General features: G+C 45.3%; 1 protein-coding gene across 3 annotated transcripts in view; it reads right to left on the bottom strand.

Annotated features, from left to right (window-relative positions):
* LOC118984025 (general transcription factor II-I repeat domain-containing protein 2B) overlaps positions 1-19939 on the bottom strand; it is a 54223-nt gene that overhangs the window by 16454 nt on the left and 17830 nt on the right. For all 3 annotated transcript variants that reach the window (XM_037041739.1, XM_037041740.1, XM_037041741.1), the window contains exons 4-10: positions 14588-14707; positions 12886-13069; positions 12690-12718; positions 11129-11183; positions 10547-10590; positions 6435-6512; positions 1649-1705 (exon numbers count right to left, since the gene is read on the bottom strand). In XM_037041739.1, coding sequence (XP_036897634.1) covers positions 1649-1705; positions 6435-6512; positions 10547-10590; positions 11129-11183; positions 12690-12718; positions 12886-13069; positions 14588-14707 — 567 coding nt within the window. The remainder of the gene's footprint in view (positions 1-1648; positions 1706-6434; positions 6513-10546; positions 10591-11128; positions 11184-12689; positions 12719-12885; positions 13070-14587; positions 14708-19939) is intronic.

The following is a 19939-nucleotide window of genomic DNA, read 5'->3' as shown; positions in this document are numbered from 1 at the left end:
CATGTGTATATATGTTTTGTGTGTATGTATATACACACACAGGGTCCAGCACAAATAACACCCCCTTTTTATTACAAAATCTCTTATTACAAAATCATAAGCATGTAATTCTGTAATATAACAATGTGACACTCAAGCACACCATATAACATTTTAGGTGAAATGTTCAAATCAAAACTGTAAGTTATTACACCCATGTTATTGCCCTACCAACCACACTCCAGCAGGCGTTACTTCTGCTGGACCCTGAATATAATTCAGAAAAATAATAGAAGTTAAATAATGACAGAATTAACTGTTCTCTTGGTTTAAAGCACTTAAGTTCAAATGACTAATTTTATGAGTGAATGAACAATTCTAACACCAGAAATCTATCATAGTACTTTCTCTGGCAAAATTTACCCAAATTCATTTAGGTCAGCAGACTGGACAAATGGCTCAGGGTAGCATTGGAATTGTCCTCCTCAATAAAGAACCCCAGACCCCCAAGTCAGAAAAGCTATAGAAATGACTGTAACTGTAACAGAATAACAATAAAAATAATTAAAATAAAATAAAATAAAATGACTGCCAATCAGCTCCTTGGAAAACACTTTTGACTTAGAGAAAAATACAAATCATTCTGCTACTAAGACAGATGTACAACTCCTAAAAACAAGGTCGTCTTGCCTGTAAACTGACAAAGACGTTCCATGCCTCTAGATTTGTAGAGGACGTTTACTTTATTAATGTTACTGTGGACATATACAAATCACTTTAAGAGTTCAGGCTTTAAATATGAGGCTCAAGATTTATAAATGAACGGAGGGAAGTATGATCAAATTTCAGTTCTAATTCAAGAATTTCCCAAGCTCTGGCCAGGTGGATTAGTTGGTTGGAGCATCGTCCCATAGACAATAGATTATGGGTTGGATCTGCAGTTGGGGTGAGTACAGGAGGCAACCCATCAACGTTTCTTTCTCACATTCCTGTTTTTCTCTCTCTTTCCCCCTGCTTCCTCTCTTTCTAAAATCAATAAACATATCCTCAGGTGAGGATTAAAAAAAAACAATTTTCTATAATACTTTTCAACTCAGTTCAAAAGAATTTGGGCATGCCCATCGAAAGTCAAAATGAAATAAAGCAACAAGTGGCACCAGTGCTGACTTTTTCTTTTACCCACTTAACGTCTACATCCAGGTGCTTTAAGCAGAATCACTTACAGATCAGGAAGCACAGAGTGTGAGCATTCCTGACATTACATCTCAGGCCCTGGCTGGTGTGGCTCAGTGGATTGAACACTGGCCTGCAAACCAAAGGGTCACCCGTTCAATTCCCAGTCAGGGCACATGTCTGGGCCGTGGGCCAGGTCCCCAGTAGAGGGTGTGGGAAAGGCAACCACACATTGATGTTTCTCTCCCTCTCCTTCTTTCTCCTTCCCCCTCTCTAAAAATAAATAAATAAATAAAATCTTTTAAAAAATTACATCTTAGGACTAGGATTCAGCTAGTTTTCTAAGAAAGCACACCAGGGAGTCCCTTTCTTTATTTTCAAATGTGTGTTTAAAAGAGCATGTTCTCTGTAAAATACTGTAAACTTAAAAAAATATATATATATATACACACACACATATACACACACACACACTAAAATGCTTTGGTTTTCTAACCTTCCATTGGCAATTCCATTTCTATTACTTCACTGATTGCAGGGGAATGATGGCTTTCTGAAAGGAAAGCAAATGATGTATTAAAAAGGTAGAAATACAAATTTTAAAAACAAGTAATTTAAAACAATACAAGCAATTCAAGACCTGCACAGGAATGTACATAAAATATTTCGACTCTTTAAATAACATTTGCACAAAAGATCCTTTCTTTATATTTTCCCTTTGTTCCTTTATTTGTTCTTTGGAGAAATTTCAAACCTACAAAGCAGAGAGATGGTACAAAGAAGCCATGTGCCCAGGCCCCAGCGCCACCAGCTATTGACTCACGGGATCCTGCCCCGTCTGAGGCCACCCCGCCCCAACCCTGCTCCTGGTGCCAAGTAAATCCCGGATACAGCAGAATTCAATGTGCAAATGCTGTATAGGTACCAGTGAGACAACGACTCTCTTCCTTCAGCATCACCCCAATATCACGATGACTCCCCAAATGAACAATTATTCTGTATCTCATCTCCCATCCAGTCATTGTTCAAGTTTTCTCAATTGTCTCATAAATTTTTTTCTAAAAGGAGCTTTTTACTTTGAAGTAGTTATAAGCTTACAGAGAAGTTGCAAAAATAAAACAGAAGATCTACATACCCTTTACTCAGAGAACGTGTTAACATTTTACCGTTTCCTTATCGTTTGTAATTTCTCCTCCCCCTTCACTCCAATCTGCCTATATGGGAGAGAGATCTGTGTATATACACACTTCTTTCTCCCTGAACCATTTGAGGGAAAGTTACAAACACCATGGCCCTTTATCTCAAAATACTTTCGTGATTATTCCCTAAGAACAGCGATATTCTCTTATATGATCACATTATAGTTACAAACATCACAGCACTGCCCTGGCTGGTGTGGCTCAGTGGATTGACTGCCAGCCTGTGAAGCAGAGTCACCAGTTCCATTCCCAGTCAGGGCACGTGCCTGGGTTGCAGGCGAGGCCCCCTGTAGGGGGAGCACGAGAGGCAACCACACATTGATGTTTTTCTCCCTCCCTTCCCCTCTCTAAAAGTAAATAAATAAAATCTTCTAGAAATTAAAAAAAATCATAGCATTTAACATTGAAACAAATACTTCTACTTATTTTATCATTCATACTCCAATTTTGTCAGCTGCCCCCAATGTCTTTTACAATTCCTCCTCTTCGGTAGAGCATCCAGTCTGAGATCAGGACGGTTGTTGTGTTGTCACGTCTCTGAGTCCCTTGCATCTGCAGCAGTTCCACAGTCTGCTTTGATGTTGATGGCATTGCCACTTTTTAAGACTAGAAACCTCCTCCCCCCATAGAATGCTCCTTGTTTCGAGCTTCTCTGATGTTTCTTCATGATATGATTCACGTTTTCCATTTTTCAGCCAGAACACTGCCTAAATGATGGTGTGCCCTCCTCAGGGAATCACATCTGGAGCATGTAATGTCTGCTATAGACTAAAGGTGTTTCCTCAATATTCGTATGTCGGAACCTTAAGCCCCAGTGCGACGGTACTTAGAGCTGGGACCTTTCTGAGGTGATCGGGTCACGAGGGTGGAGCCGTCATGAGTGGCATTAGTGTCCTCATCAAAGAGATGCCAGGGCGCTCTTCTGTCCCTTCCACATGGGAGGATACGGGAGATGATCATCTGTGAACCAGGAAGTGGGTCTTCACCAGACACTGGGTCTGCCAGCACGTGGATTTTGGACTTCCCAGCCCCCAGAACTGTGAGAAGTAAATGTCTGTTGTTTCTAAGCCCCCTGATCTACAGTACTCTCTCACAGCAGCCTGGAGTGACTAAGAGAGAGTTCATTTCTCTCTCTCTCTCTGATGCGAAATTTGATCATCTGATCAAGGTGTTATTTGATTTCTCCATGGTATAATTAGCTTTTTTCCCTCTCTCTTGCAACTGACAAGCAATTTTAAGATTGTGTGAGTATTCCGCTACTGAATTTCTCTCTAGATTTAGTGTCCACTGATGATTCCTTCTTGCTCCAATCTTCTGTTATAACAGTTAAAAAGCAGTGACTCCCCAGTTCCAGCGTTCCCGCTGTTGACCAGTCCCCACTTGGCACTGCACAGGAAGCAGTCCTTTCGCAGGCGGTTTGCTCAAATCCAGATCCCAACAAAGCCCACACACTGTGCATCTGGTCAAAATGCCTCTTAAGTCCTTATTACTGCAGAACAGGTTTCTGCCCATTAAAAAACAAACAAACAAAAAACCCCTTGCAATTATATGATGAAGAAATCAGCACATTTGGCTTGTTGCGTCTCTCCCATCCTGGAGTTCACTGCCTGCGTCCCTGTGGTGTGTTTTCCTATGTTCTTGTATCTCCCGCATTTCCTACAAACTGGTAGTTAGGTCCAGAGGCTGGATCAGACTTAGGTCTGCTTGTGGGGAGCAAGAATTCCAAAGGCGTACTTCACACTAGGTCCTGTCAGGAGGTATATAAGACCAGGGTACCTCTACTTTGTAAGGTTAACATTGGGCCAGTGAGTCAGGACCTGTCAGCCTGATCCACCTGTGGTCAAGTCCGAATGGTTTTAATGGCCACCGGTGGTCACGGCTGAGATGCACTGTTACACCAGGGGTTGCAAAATGGGCGCATCTTATGACTCCTTCCTGAAAGCCTTATGTTTTATTCCCCCAAATTCTTCTGAGAGAGAGAGAGAGAGGAGGAATTCAGCAATACTTTATTTACTAGACAAAAGAATCTCAACACATTTTGGTTTTTATTATCAGTGACTCTAACTATATTAATTGATGTCTGTGTGCCAGTTACAACGAGAAACCCAAAAGGCTTGCTCTCATGCTTTTCTCATATTCTTTTCTTCACTATGAAGGGCAGACACGGGCATGGAAGTTAACTGACAGAAAGCTTTTTTAAAAAAAATATTTTATTTATTTATTTTAAGAGAGAGGGGAAGGAGAGAGGGAGAGAAACATCAATGTATGGTTGCCTCTGGTGTGTCCCCTGCCGGGAACTGGCCTACCACCCAGGCATGTGCCCTGACTGAGAATCGAACCGCAATCGTGTGTTTCACAGGCCCACGCTCAATCCACTGAGCTACACCAGCCAGGGCCCTGACAGGAAGCTTTTTCACCAGTGAGTGACAAAAAGAAACCTGTCAGCAGCCACCGCTGTCCAGAGTGAAATGACTAGCAGCGTGGGGCTTCAGGTCCCATTCCCACAGCTGATATCAGAGCCACTGAGGTCACGGAGGAAGACTCTCACATGTCTCACGTGGGACACTCACAGCCAGTGTTGTGGGAGGGCCCGCAGCCTGACATCACAGTTAACTTTCTGTTCATTCACCAAATTCTGCAATTAGTTGAAGAGAGCTTTTCTCTCTCTCCAGCATCTTGCCCACGTTTGGTCATACTGGAAGGGAAGGAGCAGGAGGGAGGCTGAGGCTGCAAGGAGTGTGCACTGCGGAGAGGCTGTTGGTAAGAGGTGGAGGGCCGCCCACGCAGACCAGGACAGACCCCTGTGGGCCCTCCCACCAGCACTCCCAGACCCTCGGACCCCTAACCCGTGACTCTCACCGCCTTGTTAAACCTCCAGTGCACCACTGCACAGCCTCTGTGCTCATGAGAGACAAATTAATCCCCAGCTGCTCACAGGCAGAACAGATACAGGAACGGCCTTTCTTTTCTTTCTTTATGTTAGACATTTTATTATTTTTATTTTAAAAAATCCTCACCTGAGGATGGGAAAGCCTTTCAACAGCTAGAGGGCAAGTGTGACAACTGAACTTGCAAACTGTTGGATCAGTTCACCTGTATCTGCCACATTCAGCTGAAGATCAAGCTTAGGGGGCTCTTAGGTGGGGAGGGAGGCAGATTGAAAAGGAGGGGGGTCTGGAAAGAGCAGTAGACGTGCGGCTGCCAACTGGGACTTTACAGGAGGCAAGGAGCCACAGGCAATGTGTGAGCAGGGGAGGACAGTGGGCAGGTCCCAGGCTTCAGAGAACAACTGTTGTGAGGGGAGGCAATGGCGTAGGATGAACGGTCCCTGTCCAGCGGGAGGGAGACTGGTCGTCAGGGGGTGCCACAGACAGGTGGGGGCCTGGCCTGGGACAGCAGTAAAAACAGACACTCCCGTTAGTCTCTACCTTTAGATGTTTTTATAAAAAAGTTCTTAGCAAAATTTATGGAGTTACATGATGCTGTTGAAAGATTTTAAAATTAAGAGTTTGCAGAAAACATTTCCAATGTGATAACAATGTTTGAGGACTGAAATTGCAAACTGTCCTGCACTCTGCCCACATTTCCAGGGGAGCACAAAGATGGAGAAAGGATCGGGGTGCGGTACCACAGCCATCGAAGTGACAAACCGTCTCATGCTACCGGCATCACGCTGGGGTCCAGCAGGATTCCTCCCATCTCTGGGTAGAGGACTGAGCCACAGAACTGCACAGGCTGCCTACCTGCGCCACACTCAAAATCCTGTGTGTTTGCTAATAACGCCCTTCTGCCCCCCATTTAACCTGCAAGATGTCAATGAAGCAACTATTATTAGGGACATTTGAATTCCTTAACTCTCATCTCCATTTATTTTAACTTTGAGCATTTTCGCAGTAACACAGGGACAGACTGGACTGGCCAGGATTAAGGGGGAAATATTCTAGAACACACAAAACTGAGAGTACTAAGGACAAACTTTAGATGACACCGTGCGTGAGAGCACAGGGAGAAGTGCATGGGCCTTTATTAGTCTTCCCTCGAGAATAACTTTTGGAGAAGAAAGTGGGTATAAAAGAGTATTACCTTGCATGTTATGTTGATAGTAATTAGGATCCTCCGATTCTTTCTTGACTGACACCACTGCTGCTTTCAGGGGAAGGCCTTTGAATACAATGGAAATTACAGAATTACGTGTTAGACCAACCCACCAACAGAGAATATGACCAGCTGATAGAATTTCCAGGTTCCATTTTGATTACCAGAGCAACATTGTAATCAGCAAAGGAACTTGTTCACTTGCTATGAACAAATGGCGTAGCGTATAAAAATATAAATACCATAAAAATAAAATAGCTCTGGCCAGGTGGCTCAGTTGGTTGGCGCTCCATCCCATACACCAAAAGGCTGTGGATTTGATCCACACGCAGGGCACGTCCCTAGGTTGTGGGTTCGATTTCTGGTCAGGCCACATATGGGAGGCAACCAATCGATGCTTCCCTCACATCGATGTTTCTCTCTCTCTCTCTGTTCCTCTCTCTCTAAAACAATTAACATATCCTCAGGTGAGAATTTAAAAAAATAAAATCAAATCAATATAAGAGGAAAGAAGGGAGGAGGGAGAGAAGAATGAAGGAAGGAATGGAGGGAGGAGAAGATGGGAAGGAGAAAGAGATCGAGATCACAGTTTGCGGAAGCTTCCCTTTATGAAGTGGCTGAACATATCCATGCATTTATGCGAAGTATGTAAACATTCTTCTGCAGTGGGACTTGAAATGGCACATATAATCTTAACTCACAATGAAATGGACTTGAGAACCGGGGGAAACTACAACAGTAAAACAAAAAAGCCTTTATCGGGGAAAGGTGTGGCAGACTGAAACACTTCGCCACAGTGGTCTCCCATCCAGTACGCACACCTGTCTGCCATGTGACCTGCCCACTCCAGTTCTCTGGAGTCAGGCCCACACTTCACCCTTTCAAGCTGGGCCTGGCCACGTGACTTGTTGTGGCCAATGGGACACCAGCAGAGGCTGGGGGGGGGGGGGAAGGTTTGCATCAGAGCCTAGAGCCTAGTGTTTTTGAAGCTGAGTGTCCATGAGAACAAGCCTGGGCTGGTCTCCTGGAGGCTGTGAGGCTGTGAGGAGAGCGGGGCCCCGCTCCCCCAGCTGAGGCCTCCCAACCAGGAGCGAGGCCTCCCAGGCTGTGCAGCCCCACCCCAGTCAGCTCCAATAAGAAACCATGCCAGCTAACACACAGAATTGGGAGAAAACCGAATCACTGAAGCCACTAGTTTTGGTGCTTTTAATACAGCAATAGATGACTGCTACTGAAGTCTACATGTCATTTTACCGTGAATATTAATAACATCAAATACAGACTGTGGGACAGCCTGGGCTTCACTGTTCAGCATCAGTTTACACGTTCTGAGGGGTTTTCTGAAAATGAACAGCTGCTGGGATGAGAATAGTGAGACTGGATCTTTCAAATGTGATTATCGAAAAGGAAAATCTGTTAGAAGCACCGAGGAACAGAACGGGTACGGCTGATGGGTGTGTTAGTGAAATGGTTGATTACGCTGAGGAGCCTGCTCAGAAATGGGAGGTAGTTTGATGGAATTACAAGAAGGTAATTTGATGGAAAGATCAAAGGGAAGTCGACAAACGGAGGTCTACTTTTGCTTAAAAAAGAAAAAAGAAAAATGCTGTTTATGTGCTAATTTGTAAGTCATCTGAAAGAATTTTTACCAATTGGTTAGAAGTTGTTACCTGAACCACAGAGAAGGGATGTGAGTTGTGCAGGCAGCCTCGGGGGGCATGGAGTTTTGAGAGGAGAGAGTGAAAGGGTGAGAAAGAATTTTTCTTATTACACTCATAAGTCTGAGTTGTGAAAAAATTTAACATGTATAACTTTTGTTAATAGTTTATAATAAAACTTTGATTAAAGTACACATTTCGAGTTGATTAGGAAGCACAGACTCTACTAAGAGAAACATCTGATAAGTATGTGACAGCTGGGCCATCAAGGAAAAGTTCCTTCTTAATCCAGGCAACTGAAACCAGCTTTAACAGTGTGGAATTTGTGTGAAATGCTGATGAAAACATTCACTGCAGCCTTTCCTCAAAAGGAGGGAGAGGGAGAGGGAGAGGGAGGGGAGGAAGGAGAGGGGGGGAGAGAGAGAGAGAGAGAGAGAGAGAGAGGAATTCAAAACTCAAAACCATTTAAACACTTGATCTGTGGAACAAGCGCTACCCACACGTCGCGGGAAATAAGGCCCGTTTGATGGCCGGCTCACAGAAGCCTGCGAGGAGCTAGAAGTGATTTGTATTGCATCACGAAATCCACAGTGGAATTCATTAACATTTTTAAAACAGATTTTTACTGAGCCCTGGCTGGTGTAGCTCAGTGGATTGAGCGCAGGCTTGCGAACCAAAGCATCGCCAGTTTGATTCCCAGCCAGGGCACATGCCTGGGTTGCAGGCCAGGTCCCCAGTAAGGGGTGTGTTAGAGGCAACCACACATTGATGTTTCACTCTCTCTGTCTCCCTCCCTTCCCCATCTCCCTGAAATAAATAAATAAAATCTTTAAAAGCATCAGCTTTTTACTTATTTAATTTTAGAGAGAGGGGAAGGAAGGGAGAAAGAGAGGGAGAGAAAAATCATTGTGTGGTTGCCTCTTGCATGCACCCCAACCAGGACCAAACCCGTAACCTAGGTCTGTGCCCTGACTGGGAACTGAACCTGCGACCCTTCCTCTATCCAACTGAACCACACTAGCCAGAGTTCATTTTCTCTTTTTGAGGTCTGAGTTCTAGTTTCATGTACTTGATGATTTTTAGTTTTTTAACTTTTCCACTTTTATTTTATTTTTATTTTTATTTTTTAAAAATATTTTTATTTATTTATCTTTAGCGGGGAAGGGAAGGAGAGAGGGAGATGAATATCAATGTATGGTTGCCTCTGCCGAGGACACACAATGTATCATGTGTCCGCTGCCGGGAATTGGCCTGCAACCCAGGTATGTGCCCTGACTGGGAATCGAACCGCGATTCTCTGGTTCGCAGGCCCGCGCTCAATCCACTGAGCTACACCAGCCAGGGCAACTTTTCCACTTTTAATACTCTCAATATTTTCCCTTCTCTTGATTAAACATTTGAGGTTTTTTTTAAACCTATTTTTAACATTTTAACATTTTCCATCTAATCAATGCCATTTTTCTTTTTTGAGGAGTGGGGTGAGGCAGGGATGGAGATAAACTCTTCTGATCCACTGAAGAGGGGTTTTTTCCAATATACATTGTTTCAGTAATGCATGTTTATTGTAGAACATTTATTTATTTTAAAAAAATTTATTTTTTAAAGAGAGGGGAAAGGAGGGAGAGAGGGATAGAAGAAACATTGATGTGTGAGAGAAACATTGATTAGCTGCCTCTCACGTGCTCCCAACCGGGGACCCGGCCCACGACCCAGGCCTGTGCCCTGACTGGGAATTGAACCAGAAACCCTCTGGGTCACAGGCCAGCGCTCAATCCACTGAGCCACACCAGCCAGGGCTGTACAATGTTTATAAATGAAGGAAGAGTTCAAGAAAGTAGTAAAATATGAAAATGAAAACATTGCTCTATTTGTAAATCAAGTCATAATTCCAAATGTGTGCTCAAGACTTTTTACTCATTTCACAATCAGGTTCTAATTTAAATATAGTTAAAATAATATTTTGTCCAGAAATATATCGACTAAATAACATAAAGTACCTAGTATTTACTGAATTAGAAGGCTCTTTCCTAGATAAGTGAATAAAATACGATTATTCTGCAAATATCTCACTTTCCATTTCTGTGGTTGATTCGTTCAGATTTTCTGCACAATCAGGTCATCTGTGAACAACACAGTTTTCTTTCTTTCTCCCCGATCTGTGTGCCTTTTATTTCCTCTTCCTGTCTGCCTGCATTCGCTAGGACTTGCGGCACAAAGTGGAAAGGAGTGGGGAGAGGGGACAGCCTTGCCTTGCTCCGCAACTTAGGGGGCAAGAGTCTAGTTTCTCGCCATTGACTCTAATGTTAGTTGCAGTTTTTGGTAGATTTTAAAAAACCAAGTCAAGGAAGTTCTCTATTCTTAGTTTACTGGGATTTTTTTTTTTTAAGTAAAACAAAAGAAAGGAGTCAAGTGACTGGATTCTAAAAGCACTGGTGTACCTACCAGAATCCTCCATGGGTTCAGTTTTCACATGGATGGGGCCACAACTGAAAGGAGAAGGGAGCCCTGGTCAAGACAGGCGCAGGAGGACTGAGCACAGGCGCCTGGACACGGTGAGTTCAAATTCCCAGACCTCCATGCTGCCAAATCCCTCTTCCCACAGCAAACTGAGAGCAAAACTGCCACAGCTTTAACATGAATGTTCTTAATAATGTCACAAAATTAAAGGTGTGTCAACTGAATATAGCCTTATAATCCCAAACATCTTTTTCAATAAAGAATGTACAGCTGACCCTTGGACAACGAGGGGTGAGGGGCACCAAGCCACCACACAGTCGAAAACCTGAACGTAATTTAAGTCGGCCCTCCACAGACGTGGACTCCCAGCCGCAGACTGAAAGTGCAGGCGACCCCCGAAGGACGGGCTCTGCACCGCGCCGGTCCACCACTGGTGCCAGAGGGGCCGTGTGGTTCGAAGCCAGGCTGTTCACGGGTCAGCTGTATATCAAAGTAAGGAAGACCTTCTGGTCCAAAAAGTCACCCTTTGGGACTAGATGTGGGTTACATTTTTTATTTATCCCTTACCTTTCACTCGGCGATAGCATTGATCTCTCAGCCTCTGTTACAGCCCCAGGTCCACCTGTGCAGGAGCAAAAAGACACACACTAGCCCCTTTCCACGTCTTGAACTACAACAACTATGTTCAAAGGCATATTAAGTGAAAGCAAGTACACACAGAGCAGAACTCCCACCTCTAAGTCATCATGGAATGGCAGTGCGGGCGGACCCCAACTCAAACCTGACCTCACGCTCTGGGTTTGCGTGTGTGTGGGCAGAACGGGGGCCGAGGCGCTCACTGGGGCTGGGGCTCAAGTGTGGACCCCATGTCGCTGCTCACCAGATGGGTGACCTCCAGCAACTTACTAAACCTCCATGTGCCTCAGGTCCTCTGTCTGAATATGGTGGCTGGGTGAGAGCTAATATGTGTAAAGTGCTGAGAACAGTGCCCGGCACACCATGAGCACTAAAGAAGGGCCGGCCACTATCATTATTGTTCTATAATGAAAACACAAGTCATCCAGCCAATAATCACCTGGTGCCCTGCCACCCTCACCTTCAAATCACTCCTCTAAAGTGAGTGAGAGGATCCCAGGAGCCCACCATTGTTCCAGGAGCAAACTCTGCCCTGTGAGAGGTCCATGCTTAGAGCATGTCACACTGCCCGCTGTACCCCACGGTGTGCCTTGTGAACTGTGCGTACCCTGCCCTACACCCCCTAGGCCTCCTCTAACTACACAGTCTCAATATGACACCCTCGTTAGACCTGATTTTTCATATCCAGCCATGGTTTCCAATTACATTCTGAATAATAATCTGAGAAAACTGGATATAGATAGATCTCTAAACACTTCTGGTAAATTACTATTACTATTCTCATTATTATCATCTGTCTCTTCATAATCACAAGTTCAGGAGATTATAAGGGCTCCCTGGTTCCCAACGTGTCCTCAAACACACCCCACGCCGCCCTCTGCCTGATCGCACTGCATGTGCTTCCCAGCAGAACCAGCCTGCTGACACCCTGTGTATCTGGAGGGCCCATTCCCCAGGAAGCCCCTCCAATTACACACCTCTAACCCCTTTCCAGGGGTCCTCAGGGATTTCCTCCAGCCCTTCTGACAGTGTGGGCCATACCTGGTTCCCTGCTGGACAGTCTCACTCCTCCGAGACTGAGTTTCTAAAGCATGGGAAGAGTCACACATCCCAGACCCACTCCTGAACCAAACAATGCCTGGCCCTCGGCGGTGGTCAAAGACCAGGATGTGACCCCAGAACGCTCACATGCCTGGGCACAAGGACGAGGTGGGTGTACTGCTGTCTGCGGTCTGGATGCAGAAACTCGCTGGCGTGCGGGCTCAGGGGAGGGTGGTGTCTCAGCTTTCTAGGTGGGCGTCTTTCCCTGACCGTGTACCCTGCAAACATCATGACCACCCACCCTGGAATGTCAGGGGCTGCCTCCTCCACTCCAAGAAGAAAAGCAAAGACTAAATGAGCTTTAGAATGTGCCAAACTTGCATTTTCATTAGAAAAGCAGAAGTGTTTAGCAGACAAGGGCAGTCACGAAGTAGGAGAAGCTGGCACTTACCTCGCTGATCTGCCGGACCTAGGAAAGGCCTGCAAGAAAACCAACACTATTACCCAGTATGAACACACAAGACAGACAGATTAAACATCGGAATAAACAACTTCTAAATGTCACAGAACATAATTAACCAACTGCAATTAAGCCCTCAGTTTATCTTTAACTAAGCTAACTGTTATGAAGGGATAGAGCCTGTCACCTGTTTATGATGAATGAAATCCCCGCTTTGTTCTCCAAAATCCACTTCAGAGTGGCAAGATCGTAGTTCTCAGGGTGTTTAAAGGCGACTCCCTCTGGAAGGCCCTGCACCACCACAGCCGACTGATCTCGCAGCATCTTCTCATACGGAACAGGCACCATTGCTGTTGCTCCTAACGCTTTCCCTAGAAGAAGAGGCACGATGACTTTAAATGGTAGGAGCACGAAACCCTACCAGGCAGACTCACTCAGTGTGACAAACACAGGTGGTGACATCTGGCTTTGAAGATACATTAGAAACATGAGACACCCTATTTCTCCATACCCCAAGTTAGAAAAATTCCCAACCAAGGGGACAAAAAACCCCTTTGTTTAATATTTTATTTATTTTTTTAGACAGGGGAAGGGAGGGAGAAAAAGAGGGAAAAAACATCAATGTGTGGTTGCCTCTCGCGCTCCTCACACTGGGGAACCTGGCCTGCAACCCAGGCATGTGGCCTGACTGGGAATTGAACCTGTGACCCTTTGGTTCACAGGCTGGTGCTCAATCCACTGAGCCATACCAGCTGGGGCAAAAAAACCCTTGAATATTTATTTTAATCCTTCACATAGGGAAGAGGAAACCACAGATCTTTTTTTTTTTCCATTCTCTTGGAGGCTGTACAATTCAGGGTAATTCCCCTGGCACACCAGGCCTGCAGAGAGCACCCCATGGTTACTCAGGATGCTGTCACCAAATGAGGACAGGGCCTCTATTCAAAGTTTAATTGTATCTTTGTCACACTGATCAAGTCAGGCCAACTTGCCTGTGGAAAAGTTATGATGTCAACAGGGTCTCGTGTCACCACTGGGGGCTGTGTGTCTTTCTACACTGGCCGCCAGCCCAACGGTGCTGGAGCTCCGTTTCGCATGGAGGAGTGTGGCCTGAGGCCCCCAGGCCCCTTGTGCTGGGGGTCACCAAAGTCTAGTGCTCACAGGGACCTGCAGGTCACATAAGTGTGCACAGCTGTTGAGGCCCTAAGATGCTAAGGTACGTCTGCACAATCGAGTGTGACACCTGCATGGTTATTTGGTTATCCAGCTGTTTATAACAATGTGTAGGTATGTTTTAAAAAAGCCCTGTCTTAATGCCTGTGGAAAGATATGGGCAGAGGGAGAGACAGATGAGGGTGAGGCTGCCGACCACAGCAGTAACAAAAGTCTCTTAGTAACTGGGCTGGCCAAGGAGCGGGGCTCCTCACAACAGGAGCAAAGACTGAAGTCTGACCAGGCCGGAGGTCTCAGTGGACCAGACCAAAGCAAACTGTCTTCTGCAACAAACTTGATCTGGTACGTTAAGAACGGGCTCTTGGCGCCCTGGCTGGTGTGGCTCACTGGACTGAGCGTCAATCTGTGACCCGGGGGGTCGCTGGTTTGGTTCCCACTGGGGACACGTGCCTGGGTTGCGGGCCAGGTCTCTGGTGTGGGGTGTGTGAGAGGCAGCCGCACATAGGTGTTTCTCTCCCTCTTTTTCTTCCTCCCTTCCCCTCTCCTAAAAATAAAATAATAAATAAAATCTTAAAGAAAAAGAACGGGCTCTTCGCTTGAAGAGAATGTGGATTTTCAAATGTTAAAACCTAAAGAGTCATGGCAATAAGGTGATCTCACTCTGCCCTGCTCCACAGGGAACTATTCAGAGAACGAATGCTTCAAGCGCACTTTACCGTAACAAAAGCAGAAATAGTCCTGGACTGCTTTTCTGAGTATTTCCGTTTCTCCGGAGTGGAGCTGCGTCCCGTTCACCTGGCGCGGGGGCTTCACCTCAGGCAGGCCTTCCGAGACGCCTGTGAATGAGTCATGGCACAAGGTCAGCCTGCAGGCATTCACATGTGCACGTCCCCAACCGCTAGGCTGCTGGTGCACGGGAAAGAGAAAGGGAGAAAGAGCAATGAATGTAACCCAAGATCTGTTTATTTAAATAATTACTTACAATGAACGGGATAATGTAACGTGGCGATCACCTCTGAAATGAATCTACTGATAAAGTACTATAAGTCATTCAACACACAAGGAAACATTTGTAGTTCAAAGGAGGTTATTTTCAAACAGGCATGTTATTTGTTATGGTCTGAAAGTAACAGTCAATGTGTAGAGACCCTCACCAGTGAACACGTTCCAGACCAGCCCCACCCCCTGGTCTGCTACCAGCCCCCCTGTCCCCCTGTCAGCTGCTATTCCAAAAGTTTTGAAACTGGTGGGTTTATTATTTTTAATCCTCACCCAAGGATATGTTTGTCGACCTTAGAGAAGAAGGGAGACAGAGAGAAGCACTATCGGTCACCTCCAACACGCTCCTGAACTGGGGATTGAACCTGCAACCCATTGGTGCATGGGATGAGGCTCTGACCAACTGAACCACCAGGCCAGGACAGGTGGGTTTAACCAGAGCTAGTCAGGAGACAAAAACCACACGTTAATTTGAACAGGGAAAGTGTAATAAAGAATTCATTAACTATTTATACTAGCAAGGGATTGACGACTAAGGGGTGAGAGAACTCCAGAGACACACCGCGTCGGTACTGGGAGCAGCCCTACTGCTGGGGCTGAAGCAGAGCCCCGAGGAAGGGACTCATCTGGGAGACAGTTCCCCAGAGAGATCGGACCTCTCTGGGGTGGGTGCAGCCGTGGCCTATCAGACAGCGGAAAAGTCGGCTGCGGTGCAGCAAGCGGCGGCCAGAGAGCAAGGACCCACCTGGAGGTACGAGGGGAAACCACAGGCAAGTTGCCCCTGGCTGCCTGCACGGCTTGCTGGGTGTTGCAAAGAAGCTGTCCTCTGGGGTGCTGGTGGAACCCTGAAAACCAGCTGTGGGTGATGCCAACAGAATTCGCTGGGAAGCCACTCTCTGGGGCCCTGGAGGACCTTCCCGAAAAACTAGCTGTGGGGGCAGTATTGCTGCTGCTGAGATTCACTGGGAAGTCCCCTTCTGGAACTTTCTGTGAGACTTGCTGGGAAGCTGGCAGGGGTGCCGGGGGAACTGCCTAGACCCTGAGTGTGGCAAGGGAGCTACTGGGATTCCCAACTGCTTCTGGTCACCAGGGGCCACAGGCACAAGCAGCTGAGAACCCACTGGAATCCGGGAGAGAAGCTCCTTCCTCTCTAGCAGACCCCCTCAGCCCTCTCTGATGAAGGTGAAGGCTGTGTCCCACTGAAGAAGTGTTTGCAGGGCCCACCTCCAACATCCAAGGCAGGGCAGAGAGCGGAGGACCCGGAGTAGAGAGGCAGTAGCCTGGCAACTGTCACACTGAAAACGCTCACGGAAATTTCTTGATGTAGGGAGGTCTGTACATTGGAGTCATGTTCTAAGGTCACACGTAAAGCAAAAACTGTGTACAGGCAATTAAGTACAGAATACATAGTTTTGTATATATAGTTCTGCAAAGCAACTCTCGTGCACACTCACATCTTAGACCTAGTCAACTAGGCTAAAAGAAGGAAGCAGTTGAAAATGTGTTTGGTCATTCAGACAATTTTGGCTCACAGGTGAAGAGTGAACAGAGTGATCGAGAGGTGACACTATTCCCTGCAGGGTGCACTCCAGGGCTCAGCAAACTACAGGTTGTAGGCCAGATCCCACAGACTCACTGCCTGTTTTTGGATGAGCTGTGAGGTGGAAATGGTTTTTTACATTCAGAAATGGTTAAAGAAAGTTTGAAACCAGAATATCATTCATGACATGTGAAAATCATATGAAATTCAAAATTCAAATTTCAGTGTCCATAAATAGGGCTCTCTTGACCACCCTCATTCATCTTCATTTTCCCGTTTTGCACGCACCTACCACAGCAGGCTGAGGGGCTGCAGTGGAGACTGTAAGTGTACACAGTCAGAGAGTGACCTGTTTATTCTCTGCCCGTTAAAGCAAAGAAAAGGTTTGCCAATTCCCGGTTTACACTAGTTTCTAATATTAGGCACCTATAATACTAATACAGGGTGATTCTAAATTTATGTTGGTTTCTAACTTCAGAGTGGAGGTGAATGTGTGTGCGTTTTTTAATCCTCACCCAAACATGTATATAGATTTATTTTTTTAGAGAGAAAGGAAGGGAGTTTGGGGGAGGAGAGAGAGACAGACAGAAAAACAGATGTGAAACAGAGAAAAACAGAGAAAAAAAATCAATCAGTTGCCTCCCACATACACCCCAACCAGGAATTGAACCTGCCATATTTTGGCACGTAGACCGATGCTCCAACCAACCAAGCCCCTGGCCAGAGTTAAATGTGTTTTTGATGTAATTCCACAGTCATTTTTTTATACCCAAGACAACTTTGAAGGAAACAAACACCACATATTCAAGAATCGCAACCAGTATTTCAGTTCCAGTAACGGCAGAGAAGTATATATATTTGCCTGTAACAGTGATAGGCTCTGGACAAAATACTGAAGTTGGGTACTTGAAGGCACTGAAGCACGACCAAAGCCAGGCAGAAACAGGAAGGAAGGCTGTCTGTGAAAGAGGGAAAACTTCGATCCCGAGTGAGATTCACACTGAGCTGTCTTTCCCCTGTAGGGACACCTTAGTTGCTCAAGTTCTCAAGGAAATAGAACTTAACCAAAAAGCAGCATTCTTGCCCTGGCTGGTGTGGCTCAGTGGATCGAACACCAGACGGCAGAAAGAAAGGTCATCAGTCTGATTCCTGGTTGGATGGGGCACAAGCCTGGGTTGCGAGTTCGGTCCCTGGTCAAGGATTTCTCTCACATTGATGTTTCCTACACTTTCCATCCCTTCCCCTCTCTCTAAAAACAAAATACATAAAATCTTTAAAAAAGAAAGAAACAGAGACAGAGCGAAGACAGAATTCTAGAAATAAAACAGTAATTGGAAATGAAAATTTCACATGATGGACTTAACAGCAGCACACTTTTGAAGAAAGAATCAGCATCCTCAAATGTAACAGAAACTGTCCAATCTGAAGCTTAAATAGAAAAATAATAGAATAATAATAATAATAAAGGAAAAGAGCCTTAATAACCTGTGGGGCAATATCAGTTTTCTTCTATATGTTTAAATAAGGAAGAGAATGGCTCAGAATAAATATCTGAAGAGACAATGGCAAGAACGTCCAAAAATTGATGAAGACCACAGTATATCATGGCCAGATGTGCTGAGACCAAAGATTAAACAGAGCAAAGGGAAACCACACATTACCTTCAGAACAGAAGTAAGAATTCTAACCTGATGTTGTATCTAACATGATGGAGCCTGAAGGCAATGGGATAAAATTTTTAAAGGGCTGAAAGAAAAAAACCGTCAGGTTAGAATTCCATATCAAGTCCAAATATTCTTCAAAAACAAAAGCAGGAGAGTGATGCTGGCAATACAGCAGATTCAGTAGTAACAGCCCTTCCCTCCCCCCGAGACGGAGCAAATTAACGACAGACAGAACACCTCTGTGAGAACTGCACAGAGCGGCTGTGAAGCCACAGCACCTGAGCCACCTGAAACCACGAAGGGATTCCAGTATAAGGGGGCAGGGAAACTCCCGGCACCTGGTGTGACTATTTGTGCGTCTCCCTTCACATGGCATAACTGCAGAGTAACTGGGAGGAAAACCAAAGAGTGGGTCGTGTGTCCAACATTCTGGCTTGTCTGGTGGCTACAGGAGGAACGACTATATTTTGCCATGTATAACGCACGCCCACGTTTTTGTGCACTTTATACACGGGATCATTATACCCACGTATAATGTGCATCCTTATTTTTCCCTAAAAAATTTGGGCAAAAAAGTGCACATTATACACAGCAAAATATGGTAGAATCTGTCTCACATTATTTCAAGCCCTGATGGGATCCATATCAGGGTTTGGCAGCTGCTGAAAACAGGGCTGAATAGCACGTCAGAGCTGCAGTTCTGCAGGTAGACACTAGGGGAGAAAGAGACTCAAAAAGGCTGGAGAGGTCCCAGGACCCCAGCAAGAAGACTGGTGAACGTCTTCCCCTGCACAGAGCCAGTATGCAAAGCCTGGGAGCGGTGGATGGTTTTTTCAAACACCCAAATCCCAGAAAAAAAAAACTTACAAGGCATACATAGAAACAGGCCAAATCAAAGGAGCAAAATAAAAATCCAGAAACAATCCTAAAGAAATGTCGATCTATGGACTGCCTGACAAAGAATTTAAAATAACTGTCGTAATGCAAAGATGCTTGATGAGCTGGAGAGAATGCAGATAGACGACTAAATGACACACGAACAGAAGGAGAACTCTGTCAAAGACAGAAACTATAAAAAGAGCTGCACAGAAATTATGAAGCTAAAAAATACAATAACTGAACTGAAAAATTAGAGGTGTTCAACAACTTACTTGATTAGGCAGGAGAAAGAATAGACTCAAAACAAGTCATTTGAGGTCACTGTGTTAGAGGGGCAAAAAGAAAACAATGAAAAAGTGAAAAAGATATAAAGGACTTGCAGGACACTATGCCATCCACAGGACTCACTTCAGATCTAAGGACATATTTAGGCTGAACATGGAAGGATGGAAAAAAAAAAAATGCCACACGAATGGTAACCAAAATAGATGCAAAAGGGAACGGTAACGCAAATGGTAGCCAGGAATGGCTCTTCCACGTCAATCAATACAAGCTTTAAATCACAAACTGTTACGACACAAAGAGGGACATTGTATAATGATAAAAGAGTCAACCCACCAGGAAGACAGAACATTGCAAATATTTATGGACCAGACCTTGGAGCTCCTAAATATAGGAAACAAATGAAGGGAGAAATAGAGAACAACACCATAATGTACGAAACTTCACTACCCCCGCTTTCAATAGTGGAGAGGACAAGCCCTGGCTGGTGTAGCTCAGTGGATTGAGCGCTGGCCTGTGAACCAAAGGATCGAGGTTCGATTCCCAGTCAGGGCACATGCCTGGGTTGCAGGCCAGTTCCCGGCAGGGGACTCTCGAGAGGCGGCCATACATTGATATTTCTCTCCCTCTCTCCTTCCCTTCCCCTCTAAAGATAAATAAATAAAATCTTTAAAAAAAAGGGTGGAGAGGACAATTAGACAAAA

The sequence above is a fragment of the Sturnira hondurensis genome, unplaced genomic scaffold, assembly GCF_014824575.4.
Source record: "Sturnira hondurensis isolate 20B ecotype Veracruz unplaced genomic scaffold, ASM1482457v3 Scaffold0003166, whole genome shotgun sequence".
Lineage (NCBI taxonomy): Eukaryota > Metazoa > Chordata > Mammalia > Chiroptera > Phyllostomidae > Sturnira > Sturnira hondurensis.
The sequence above is the reverse complement of the archived record's forward strand: the minus strand, read 5'-3'. Positions and strand labels throughout refer to the sequence as shown.